The 13,361-nt window shown below is 35.6% G+C and overlaps 1 protein-coding gene across 1 annotated transcript; it reads left to right on the forward strand.

Moving 5' to 3' along the window:
• The first annotated feature begins 2,968 nt into the window (after positions 1-2,968).
• Positions 2,969-11,051, forward strand: LOC114454292 (ADP-ribosyl cyclase/cyclic ADP-ribose hydrolase 1-like). Its single transcript, XM_028434632.1, has 8 exons — positions 2,969-3,211; positions 5,388-5,514; positions 6,493-6,631; positions 8,236-8,318; positions 8,895-8,968; positions 10,596-10,682; positions 10,776-10,859; positions 10,957-11,051. The coding sequence occupies exons 1-8, from the start codon at positions 3,075-3,077 to the stop codon at positions 11,012-11,014; spliced, it is 789 nt and encodes a 262-aa protein (XP_028290433.1). The 5' UTR covers positions 2,969-3,074; the 3' UTR covers positions 11,015-11,051.
• Positions 11,052-13,361: the final 2,310 nt, after the last annotated feature.

Raw genomic sequence — 13,361 nt, forward strand, 5'->3', positions numbered from 1 at the left:
GCGGTAATGTGGTCCCATCCATGTCGCCTGAAATGAACAGAGATAACTTTAAATATTTTAACCAACAATTAAGGTAAATTACAACTTGCTTTTTTATATTTTGCACAACCTACATCTATTGAATTGCCACCGCTTTGTGAACTGCTGCTGGCGACTTTTGGATTGGAATTTTGTGTATCATTGTTGGACAGGAAGTGTAGGTGTCGACAAAGAAGAACATTTATTTTCAGGGCTTGATGATGTCTAAATCAAGCACTGAAAGACCTAGAAAAAAAAAAACCAAGAAATGTAGATAGTAGTATTCCTGCTGAACAAAGCTTCAGACTTTACAAACACGTTTATTTTAATTTGTGCAACATGGCAGTAAACAGACACACACACTAAGAATGTGTGATATGTTATCATTTACAATATATCATCAAAAACATTCTAATCAGTAAAAATATGTCATCCCATGTTGGGAATTAGCGAGGTCCACGAGCCATTTGTGCCCCCTTATTTATCGTGATATATACCAGAAGTTATTGGGATGAATGTTTTAGTCTATATCGCCCATCCATAACACACACACACAAAACGAAAATACACAAAATGAAACAAAAATGACAATGTTAGCTTTAACGGTACAGATAACTGGAGCTACGTGGTATATTGCTCGGTTACACAGCAGTAAAAGTGAAACTCACCGTGTTTTGTGCACTCTGAGGTAACGACAGATGGGCTCTTTTGTTACAGTTCGGTGTTGGTGTGGACCCAAATGCAGGGAAAGAAGGAGGCAGGATCGCTGCATAGCGTTCTTGGAACCAGTCCATCCTTTTATTCTCAAAACAAAACTTAAATCCAAAAGGGCAGGAGGAACAGGAAGCAAAGACCAGACACGAGGAGGGACGACAGCATACACACATCTTAACAATGACCCCACAGTCATACTGTGTCCAGGCACTCAGCTAAATAGTGAGGGAAGCTTGATTGGGAATGGTCCACACCTGGGTGGAAACATGAGGGAGCTAATCAGGCACCAACCAAGCACACAGACATCACTGGGGGGTGGAGCCACAAACAGGAACACCTGAAACACAGACAAGAGTTAAACACAAGACCAGACTCAAACCGAATAAACAAAGACAAAGAATAACTTAAAGAGAACCCCAAGGGTTAAAATAAACAGAACCTGGCATCTTTGTGGAGACACACTGAGGAACCAGAAACCAGACCGCTTCTCCGTGTAATCAAGGAAGGCAGTGGGTGTCCGTGCGGTTGCCGTATCAATATACCGACATTCTATTTGTACGCAGCGCCCCTCATTGGCCAGTTTAGATCATGTGACTAAGACTAAACCTAACCATAAACCTAACCCAAACCCTAACCCTAAAAATTGTGGAGATATAGGGTTATAACTTAACCCTAACCCTAATTCTAACCCTGACCCTAACCCTAAGACGCTACGTACGTGTACTTCGGTAAACGTACCAATTACACCGGGGGTTGTCCGTACGGCAACCGTACGAATAGACACTTTCATCAAGGAAATGTGCACGTCGACAGCTTGTCAGGTCTGCACAGTCACTACAGCGAGCTCAGCCAATCAGCGAATTGCACTTGATTAAATGCGATGCGCTGAATAGCCTGTTTGAATTTGGGCGCCTTGCTGTCAAAAGGCTCATTGTCCAGCTCTCACTTTCTTTATGTAAGGGGATTTATATAATTAATCTAATGAAATTAAAATAAAATGAACATTGTGTCAATAAGGAATTTAGAAAAGTGTGATTAAAAATCCTACAACCTCATATTTTATTAACAGTTAAAGATGTGTTTTCTATATATTAAATTTACCTCAGCATGTTAACTAAAAAGGAAGACTTAATGTGGACAACATACTGTACATCTAATCATAAAATCCATGAAAACATCAACATTAGTTGCAAGAAGAGGTTCATGTGCCTCCTGCACTGCTCTATTACACTCTACATTTTATTTTTGATTGATAGACGTGATCACATTGTGATTTGACAAGGTTTAGAGCTACTGCAGAACATTCAAAAGGTCTACTCATTTTGAAATTCTTTTTGTTGTTGTCTGGAACCTATATTTTCTCATCACCTGTAACACTATGATGATATTTACACTTCTAAACAAATCTCACAAGTGTTCTCTTTACAATGAAACAATAAGCCTACTCAAAAAGACCTTGTGGTTGCAGAAATACACTCATGTTATGGGTATGCATGGCATGTTCACCTGAGAGGCAGTTGTTGAATTTTATAAAGTCTCACCTTTGACAACCTTGGCCCACGAACACATAAGACAAGTAAAGCCTGTTTTTATGTTTACATTGTCACATGATTACAGGAAGAGCAGGATGATAAGACACCATCAGCTCACACACTCACTGACTGTCCCATTGGTTTATTCATTAAAAAAAAAACCTTTTTCTGCTTCATAATTTACCCAGAATGCATGTGTGTGGGCCCTGCGCTGATAGAAGTTGCCCATTTGTGTTATACAACTAATGTTTAAATCATATATTATCCATAAATAAATGTTGGGGGTGAAAGTAACAAGTAACTTTTACTTTGTACTATTTAATTGAGCTACTTTTTACTTGTACTTGTGTGTTTTATGTATGACTAACTTGTACTTTCAATCAAGTCACAGTAATTCTACTTGAGTATGATATATCCAGAGGTGTAAAGAGTACTGTAATATATCCAACTCAAGTAGAAGTATTGTTACTTGATTGAAATTGTACTCAAGTACAAAAAACTCATACATAAAATACTCAAGTACAAGTGAAAAGTAGCTCAATTAATGAGTACTCAAAGTAAAAGTTACTTGTTACTTTCATACAAATGTGACACTAGCTCTGACTTGTAGTCAAACTTCTTTTTTTTTTCATCTGTGAGATAATGAGCATGTCCTTATTGTTATCTGCTGCTGACTTCTGATTGGTGCAGAGCTGTAAAGCTTTACCGGTTTAAGATGCAATGTGAATTTTTTCCCTCTATGAATAGAGAACTGGACTAGAGCCTGACTTTACTCTGTGGTTACTTTCTGTGTTAAAGTTGGAGTACCTGATGGATAATTGGTGGAAGAAAAGGGTGTTTGTGGGGGTGATTGTCCTTGGTTTGTGCCTGGGCCTGGGCCTGGGCCCGGACCGAAGAATCCCAGACTTTACTCGTACATTTCTTACAAGGTGTAAGAAGTTCAGTGGGTAAGTATTAGCCTATGTTGAAGTGAATACATTAATAACTCAGTTCTACTCTTGAAATAACCATTTATTCTGATAGACAGATACATTTGATATGGAATTCTGATGTAGACCCCCTGTCATGAGTCTGCTTAGTTAGTTATGGTTTACCTCCTTATTCACTCCCTGTTCCTGCCTGTTCCTGTCCATGTTTTCCTGCTCTCCACAGCTTCTCCTCATTCCCTCGTAAAGTTGGAGGAGGTTACTTATACTACCTCTGTCTTACTACTACTACTACTACTACTACTACTACTACTCTTACTACTTACTACTACTTACTACTACTTCTGTCAGTCTCTTGCTAGATGGTCAACCCGTTAAGAGAGACTTCAAACTCCTAGAAAGTATTGAGAGTTCCTGAGTGTGATTATTAAAGTGGGGAATTGAGAGTTCCTGTTTTTGATTATTAAGTGTGGAATCTGAGTTCTTTATTAAATAACAAATCCGAGTGGGGAATATTTCAGTTGTCTTCCTGGTTTTGTGCGGGGCCCGTTTATTAAAACTTATTCATACTTCAGTATCTGTCATCTCCTTCCTGCGTTGCATTTTAGTTCTTCTGTATACCTGTGATACCCCCCTTTGGTCTAAAAGCAGTGGATTTTTAATGTAACTCCAATAAAATGACAATAGAATTTAAAAGTATTAATAATAAATTATTTAAGACATTATTTGCTAAGTACATTAGAAGTATACAGCTCACAAACATTTACTTATGCTTCTATATTATTTCAAGTCAACAAGACATGTGTAGTAATAATATAACAAAATAAATGACTGAATAGATTTTTTTTTCCATTTGTAATTGTATTTATTCATTTATTTATTTTGCACAATTAAAAAAACAAGACATAATAATACAACAGAAATAGACATACAGTGCAGGAAAAGGTAGAAATCTTCAAAGAACTTAAATAATTATTATTCTTTTTTAAATTAAAACACCACACACACAATCTCACTTTCTAAAATCTAGTACAAATAAAATACAGTATTAAAATATCTGAGCTGAGTGATCGTGGATCAGTGGTAGAGTGGGCTGTCCAATAGCAGAAGGGTTGGGGGCTCGAATCCTGCTCCAGCCAAGCCATTGTCGTTGTGTCCTTGGGCAAGGCACTTTACCCACATTGCCTAGTATGAATGTGGTGTGTGAGTGAGTGTTGGTGGTGGTCGTAGGCACCGATGTCGCATTATGGCAGCCTCACCTCTGTCAGTCTCTACCAGGGCAGCTGTGGCTACAATAGTAGCTCACCACCACTGTGTAAGGAGTGAAAGAATAATGCACATCAATGTAAAGCGCTTTGAGTGTCTGTGAAAAAGCGCTATATAAAATCCCCAATGCATTATTATTATTATCATTTTGTCACTTTGTGCATTAATCCTTACTCTATATTTGAGACACATAACAAATAGGGTTAAACAAAACTAATTTTAGAAAGAAAAAAAAGTCTCTGGGGGCACTGGAAATTAGTGATTTAAAAATGGGGTCATGACCCAAAAAAGGTTGGGAACCTGCACATTATAGTGTTATTACCAATATAGAGATAATCAAAGTGGTGTAGCAAACAAGTGTAGATTCAATCAACAACAACAAAGGACTCCGACTGTTAGTGGCTAGCTTTTATTTTGTATTTCATATGTCAGTTTGAAATCCTGTAGTTTTTGCAGTATTTAGGGAAAAAATAGAAATGACAGGAACCTAATTTAATTTTTTTTTTACCATGGCAACATGTCATCAAAGAATACCACTATGTGTTATACATGTTTTATTCCTGTGAAAAAACACAACAAAAACTATGTTTATTATATTGTGTAATTGTGACCAGTACCAGCCCTCCTCAATGAAGGATAAGATACTTTATGAAGGGGAAAAATATAAAATGTGGGCAGTGGTATATCTTAGTGAAGGGTTAATAAAAGGTGTTAGGGAGGATATTAAAAAGGAAGGTGGAAGTGAAGTTATTTTGGTTGTGCTGTTGGTAAAATGTGATCTTTATCTTTGTATTTGGCCAATACTGACTATTAAATGTGAATATACAGCAAAATAAGAAAGAAAATAAACAGAATTACATATTTTTATAATGGTTGATTTTGGTATACTGGTAGTCGAAATAATTCATACATGTTTTTATCTGTTATGCAGGAACAACTGTCATGAATTATGGGATGCATTCCAACAAGCCTATGTAAACAAGGACCCATGTAAGGTTCCTATGGAAGCCTATGATCCCCTAATTGCTGCAGCCCCGCTTAAATCTCAATGCAACAAGGTAACTAAACTATGTCTATATTTGTCTGAGTGGATATATGATGTACTATATAAGAATCAAATACTGGTTGTTAGAATCTCAAATACTTTAAAATACTTTTGTTACAATTTAACCCCAGTGAAAAAATTATAGCAAGAATAAAAGCCAGAAACAAAATACAAACAAAAAAACAAATATAAAAATGGAACAAAAATTTGAATAGAAGATTTGAATTTCGTGAAGAAAATGCAAGTGAAGATGCAGGTGCTAGCTCGCGTTGCAGTGCATTAGCTTAGCATTAACATGAGCATTTGCATTAGCTAGCATTATGATTATCATTATCAGTAGCACCACCATTAGCATTCTAATTGGCATAGTATCAGCATAGTCCAGAATTAGCATTAGCTAGCCATAGCCTAGCAATAGCATTAACCTAGCATTAGCACTAACCTAGCAATAGCATCAGACAAGCATTAGCATCACACCACCATTGCATTTATCGAGCAATAGCATTATCCTGACATTGACAGTACCCTAGCATTAGCTAAGCATTAACCAAGCAATAGCTGAACATTAGCAATAAGGATGAGTTGAAATGGGTTGAAGGCAGTAACTGAACATGTTAAAGGTTAAATGGTCAAAATCAGCTGAAGAATGACTGGGGATGAAGGGGTTAAAAGTTAAAAAAAAACTGAAAATTCCAATAGAAATGAATGGGAAAGAAAACGTATGTCAAAAAGTTTAAATGTTACAAATTATAAAATTAGCATAAATCTCGGGAATTTTCAGAATTTTTTGATAGCCTATTTGTCAAAATGGGACAAACAGTGTAGGAAGAGGTAACGACAGCGGAAGAAAAAACAGATAAAAATAACGAGGATGCCTCTTGCATCCTCACTGACTAATTTACTGAAGATATTAAATATGTGAATAGATATACATAAACATGTATGTATACAAAAGATTTAAGTATAGTGTACTGTGATTGTTGGTTATCAGATGCTGTTCTGGAGCAATACAAAAGATGCACCCCATTATTTCACAAAGAAGAAGGAGAATTGTTTTATCAACTTGGAGGATACTCTGTTGGGATTTGTGCTGGATGACCTCATATGGTGTGGAAAAAAAGGCAGCAGCGGTAAAAAAAACCTGAAGAGTTATTTCAATTGCACCCTGTTCGACCATTTCCTACATAATGTCCCTGTGTTTTCACCGTGTCAGGATGGCTGAGTGGTCTAAGGAGCCTGACTCAAGGATTCTTCCTTCTGCTGCCATCTCACAAACACACTTTTGACATATATATATTTTTTTTCATTTTAACATATTTAAAATGGCAAATTCCACCTTTAAAAATACATATACAAAAAACATAAACATTTTTGGGTATTTCCTGGGTTAGGGTTAGATAAACGAATGTGTTTTCTCGATGAGACCCCCCGGGGGGATTTAGGGACCCCCCAGTTGAATAGGGAATCAAAGGCAGGCACGGGCCGACGCTTGTTATTTGTGTTCCTCTCTTCCTTGTGGGACAAGGAACAGCATGAAAATAAATATGAGCTAAAATAAAAATGACGGAACTTTAAGTCACGTGACCTAAACTGGCCAATGAGGGGTGCTGCGAACGCATAGAGTGGCAGTCTATGGATACATAAAGGATTTTAAAAACTACAGAAATTGGTTGCAAATTAGAGTGGGCAAAAACAGACATAAAAAATGGTAAAAAGGGTTCACTATTGGCTTAAAAGTGGCAGACATGGTTGGGATAATGTAATTTTAAAAATAGGAACAATTAGTTGAAACTGGAAAAAAATGGTCATGACAAATTGTGAATTGGCCAAAATAAGATAAATAAAATATTGTGAAAAGAGGTTAAAAGAGACAATAATGGGTCAACATTTGCAACGTTATGTGGGGAAAAGTTGTGGAAAGGGTTTATGAGGGCCGACAAAATCTTGAAAGTGGAAAAAATGTGCAGAAATGGCATTGAAATTTGATGGAGAAGTGGCAGAAATAGGAGTAATGTTGCAAAAATGCATTAAAAGGAGTAAAAATATGAAAAGAAAAAGTGCTGAAAATAGGTTCAAATATTGCAAGTTTGGTGTAGTTGCAGAAAAGTGGTGAAAATAAGCAAAAATGGGCTGAAATTGTTCGAACAATATTCTTAGTTTGTAGTTTGAAGGCATCTGGCGACACCCTTCCAGTGTCTCGCAAACCCAAATGGGGTCCTGACCCCAAGGTTTAGAAACCCTGAATTAGAGAAGCAGCTGATGTAGCTCATCTATTGCAAGCTTGCAGTTCTGCCTGACATGTCATTAATATAGCGTGTCTCGTATTTCTTTTCAATTTTTTTTACCAATGTTATATGCTAAATGCTAATTATCTTAGCATAGAACCAAGAGTCACAACAACTTACTGCATGTACCGTAGCTCACTAGATTTAGATTTATTCACTTTTTGACAGTGATAAGGTAATAGATTTCATAATTCTTCAAACTATAAACTCTGTATCCTAATCTATCACAATATTTAATATTGTATTATAATAATAATTGTAGTAACTGACTGTCATTCACTGTATACTGCATGTTTACATTGTATTTGGTGTGTTTTTATGTTCATTTCTTGTAAATGATTTAGTTTTTTTTCATTGATCTGCATGTGTTCTGCAATGTCTTGTTTTCTAACAACACGTCTCTGCAAAGACCAAAGTTTATTGTTGTATTTGTTTATATTGTGTTTTAGATACTTTCACTACTGGCTGCCCAAATAACAATAACTGTGTGAACAACCCTGTTCACTCCTTCTGGAAACGAGCCTCGGCTGCTGTAAGTCTTCATAAAAGGCTTTTTGAGATTAAAGTTGCCATAGTTTAACTTCTGTTAGGAAAAGCAGTGGTTGAAACAACACACATTTGGGCCGTAAGGAGGAAGGAACATCTCTCTTGAGTTTGAGTGTGGTAGGTCGCATGTTTGTCCATCAATGAGGCTTTGTGTCCGTTTCCATGGAGACACCTTGTGCAGCATTCTGCTGAGAGAGGCGTGTCCCAGAGTCCCATGCATTGAGAGAAGCTTGGGCTTTGTTTGGTTTTGGCTAAGTTTTATCAAACAGTATACACAACATGAATAAACGAAAAGTAAATGTATTCACCAAATTAAAGATGTGATTTGAAAGACAAAACAACAGCGATTAAATTTTTTTTTTAAAAAAATAAAAATTGGGAAAATATTTTTGAATAGGTCTGAAAGCAATAACTGAATTCCTACAGTTATAATAAAGATTCAAACATCTGTGGGTGGAAACAATAGCTGTGGGAGACGAACTGTAATCTTAGATCTTTGTGATTTTTCAATAACTGACCACATTAACAAATATGCTGATGACGATCTTCTTATCGTGTGCAGTTTGCAGAAGCGGCTTGTGGTGCCGTCCCAGTGATGGTGAGTGGGTCCATCACTACACCGTTTCATCCTGCAAGGTATAGACTCTCACCTAAACGTATTTATTATAGATTGTGTTTATATTATCAGCATTTGCATTGGAAATAAATCACATGCTTTTATTTTAAAATGAATTAAATCCAGAGTGTAACAAACCTTTTTTCAGAGGTGAAAGTAATAGATTACAAGTACTCACGTTATTGTAAATGAGTTGTTTTTATGGGTACTTGTACTTTTTTGAGTATATTTCTAAACCAGTAATTTTACTTGTACAGTACTTAAGTATGTTTTAAAAGAAGTAAAGTAGCTCATTACATTTCTACACCCAACCGTTACTGAGTTAATTCAAATTTTAAATTATTATTTTTAGTTTTAAAATGATCAATTTGACAACATTGTGAAACTACAAAAAATATAAATGACCAGACAACAATCTAATGCATCGCATCATAGCCGACCAATCAGATTAAATGTAATGTACGGCACCAAAACAGTATTGAATGCAGTTTTTGAGTTCATAAATGTAGCTATACTTAGAGCTTGAGAATTTAATTAATTGTTGTTTTTTTTATTTTTTGTTAATAATTCTGACAAATCCTTTATTTTATACAGATGCCTTTGTGGAAAATAAATTAAGTTCCAATTGTGCAAGATTTAGTCTATTCCTTTTTAAGTTTATACATGAGATGTTCACTGTATGGAAAGAACCTTCTGCAAGATTTATTACCAAAAATAAATGTATTTATTCCCTATTCATGACTGAATAGTACGTAAAACAAAATTCACAATTCTGAATTTTTGCTATTCATCATTTCATGAGTTGGGGTTCATATCTGACACATTAAAGGTCCAGTATTAGGCTTTTTTTTTCACCCATCTTCATTTGTTCTAAGAACCCCAACAACATAGTATTTGTGGTTTATTTTCCCAAACTCATCAGTTTTCTGGAATTTCAGCCCTCTGAAAAGTGACTTTCTGAGCAATTCTGAAAACGGGCTGATTTGCGGCCTACTTACGCATATTCGTGAGTAGGCGTGTCTGTAGACGCTGACTCCACACAACAGCTGATCATTAGCAATTTTCTTTTGCTTTGCACACACTTGTTATTGTTTTCAGCCAAAAAGCTGCACATCATCCTGCCACAATATATTCTATATTAAACCACAGTGTTTTTAGCTGTAAGATAGTTTGAGAGGAAGGAGCTCACATTCTTATAGGGTAGGAGGAGCCAGGATTGTCAGGAGGAGGAGTTTCCAACTCGCCCGTTTGGAGCTGACTTTTTACAAAAAGTGGAATAACAAGGGAGGGAGGGAACAGAACTTTTTTTTTTTAACTTTGGCCCTCTGAATGAGGCTAAAGGGATGTATATTACTGTAGCAAAACCATTATGAAGTCATTTTTTTCATAATTTCATAGTTCTAACCATCAGGGGATATTTGCATTTTACTGTTAAACATTTGGTCTATAAAGTTGGGTGTTTGCTATGTGAAAGTGAGTTTTTGTATTCCGGATTTATTTACTCATATAAGTTTTTATTGGCTTGATTACAAAGCTAATTTAGCTTAGCATTGTGCTCTGTGTCAGGATTTGATATTGAACAGATTCACTATAATCACATCAACGTTATTTTGTTTCATTTTTTGTTTTTTGTGTTTCATTCACCAGTATTTTTGCAAGCGTCGAGGTGAAGAGGTTTAAAGCCCCCATAGTGACAAATCTTACTGTTGTTCTGGTGACAGAGAAGCACAATGTGTAAGATTTTATTTTATTACACAGAAGCTGAACATGTTGTTACCATGCTGAGAAATGTGACTTATATTAACTTTTTACATCTAAATATTTCAGGGCACGCTGTACTGATCCGTCTTTAAAAGACCTAAGAAAAGAGCTGGACAAGGGAATTCAGTATAACTGTAAAGAGGTTCCTAGGTAAGTGCAATCATGCTAACAAACTACTGTAAGATGTTTGTCCTGGAACAACAACACTGACTTCATCTTCTGCTGACTTTTTTTTTTTTTTTTCTAGATCTGAGATTGAAGCATGTTCCTCTAATCCAAACATAACCTGTGGAACCTGTTGGTGAAAACATTAAATTAGATTAAGCACGAAGGCTCAACACAGTCTGTACGAACGTCTTGGTTTTTGTGTATGAAAATTCACTTTTAAATGGTGCACACTGTGGGACTGTTTGTCAGATTTAAAGTACTTTTTTAATGAAATATAAAAACGTGAGGTTGTAAAACTGTGTTTTTTATTTCATAACACAGCAGAACAGAATGAGGATTACACATTTTAGTCCTAAAAATCCCTGCTTCCACACACAATAAGGGGTTATGGCAGCGTTTTTCAACTGTGGGGTCGCCTGGAATTATAATGGGTTCACCTGAAAAGTCTAGTAATTGATGTATAGTGGGATCTTTTTTTCTCCACACTGTAGCTGATGCATGTTCATGTGAATTTGTTGGGTTTTTTCTTCAGAATTTTGTATTTTGATAGTGCTTTGAGATGACTATTGTTGTAATTAGCGCCATATAAATAAAGCTGAATTGAATTGAATATATATATATATATATATATATATATATATATATATATATATATATATATATATATAAATAATTATTAATCAGTTATTATTGTTATTCTTTACCACACAATCTCAAACAAAAGTATTATATACGTTCATTCTCTCAAATGTGCGTGTGTGTGCGTGTGTGTGTGTGTGTGTGTGTGTGTAAAATTAATTAAAATAAACGTTTTGCAACACCAAATAAGTCCAAAATAATGCATGCACACACTCAACCTTTAAATTTTTTGCTTTAATGACAGGGACAGTCTGCATGCATATTACATTAGAATGGTCTGGTAAAATAAAACAACTCTGATCAGTCCAGTCCAAATTAAACTTGCGATTTTCTTGGTCTGCCTTGTACTTCTTCCAAAGGCCATGCTGTTCATTATACAGATAAGTTCTTGAAAATATACGGGGAATGTTTATTTTGGAGTTTACACAGAACAGTTCTGGACCAGACTGACATTTAATGTCTTGGAATGAGGCAATATCATGAATAATACTTAAAAGAAACTTAAAAAACCAAAAAAGCCCTAAAGTTTCTCTTTAAGTGATTATTAAAAATGATAACCTCGAGCATCTTTCGCTTCAATTTAGCGAGAGTGAATTAACGTTCTAATAAATAATTTATGTCCTCCTTATCTCTGCTGCCATCTTCAGGATACTGCAGGTTGAAGTTCTAGTAGCTCACAAAAACTGCAGTTATCCCAAAGGTGAAGCGGTAATGTGGTCCCATCCATGTCGCCTGAAATGAACAGAGATAACCTTTAAATATTTTAACCAACAATTATTGTAAATTACAACTTGCTTTTTTATATTTTACTCAACCTACATCATTTGAATCACTTTTGGATTGGAAATGTGTGTATCATTGTTGGATAGGAAGTGTAGGTGTCGACAAAGAAGAATAAGAAGAGGTTCATGCGCCTCCTGCACTGCTCTGTTAGACTCCATATTTTCATTATTTTTGATTGATAAACGTGATCACATTGTGATTTCTTAAGGTTTAGAGCTAGGTTTGAAGTGCTTTTTTAGGCGAAACTGAATTATAATTCATTTTTGTTGTCTGCAACCTATATTTTCTCATCACCTGTAACACTATGATGATATTTACACTTCTAAACAAATCTCACAAGTGTTCTCTTTAGAATGAGAGCAATAAGACGACTCAAATAGACCTTGTGGTTGCAGAAATACACTCATGTTATGGGTATGCAATTTTCTAGCTGTGAAATGCGATTCCAAAAGATAAAAAAAATGGGGAATATAGGCCTTCATACAAATACAGACACAAATTTTCTCAGGCACTCATGACTATCAGTTTAGCCACTTCAGGAAACTAAGCATTTTATGGCTCTAGAGCTGGAAAAAACCTGTTCGGCAGTTGGTTTGTAATCAGATGTGTGATAATATTTCTTTCCTTTTCAATCTGAGAAAGTGTAACTGAGGGTGACAAGGAGACACCCAGTTTCCCTTTCAGTCAATTGTTTCAGGAAAATTAGGCTTTTTGACCAAATGTATACTTATATTTAGAAATGTAGAAGTACTGTTACTTGATTGAATTTGTACTCAAGTACAAGCAAGTCATACATAAAAAACATACATCAAATCAAAAAGGGCACATATTACAGGTAGATATCATGGCATTTTGGCCAGTATCACAGTATCATATATACAGTAGTTCCTCGTTTATCGCGGGGGTTACGTTCTAAAAATTACCCGCAATAGGCGAAATCCGCAAAGTGGTCATGTTTATTTTTTTTACAATTATTATCCATGTTTTCAGGCTGTAAAACCCCTCCTCACACACTTTATACACTTTTCTCAGACAGACGTCGACATTGTGAGTTCTGTCAGG

The sequence above is a fragment of the Gouania willdenowi genome, chromosome 20, assembly GCF_900634775.1.
Source record: "Gouania willdenowi chromosome 20, fGouWil2.1, whole genome shotgun sequence".
NCBI classification, from domain to species: domain Eukaryota; kingdom Metazoa; phylum Chordata; class Actinopteri; order Blenniiformes; family Gobiesocidae; genus Gouania; species Gouania willdenowi.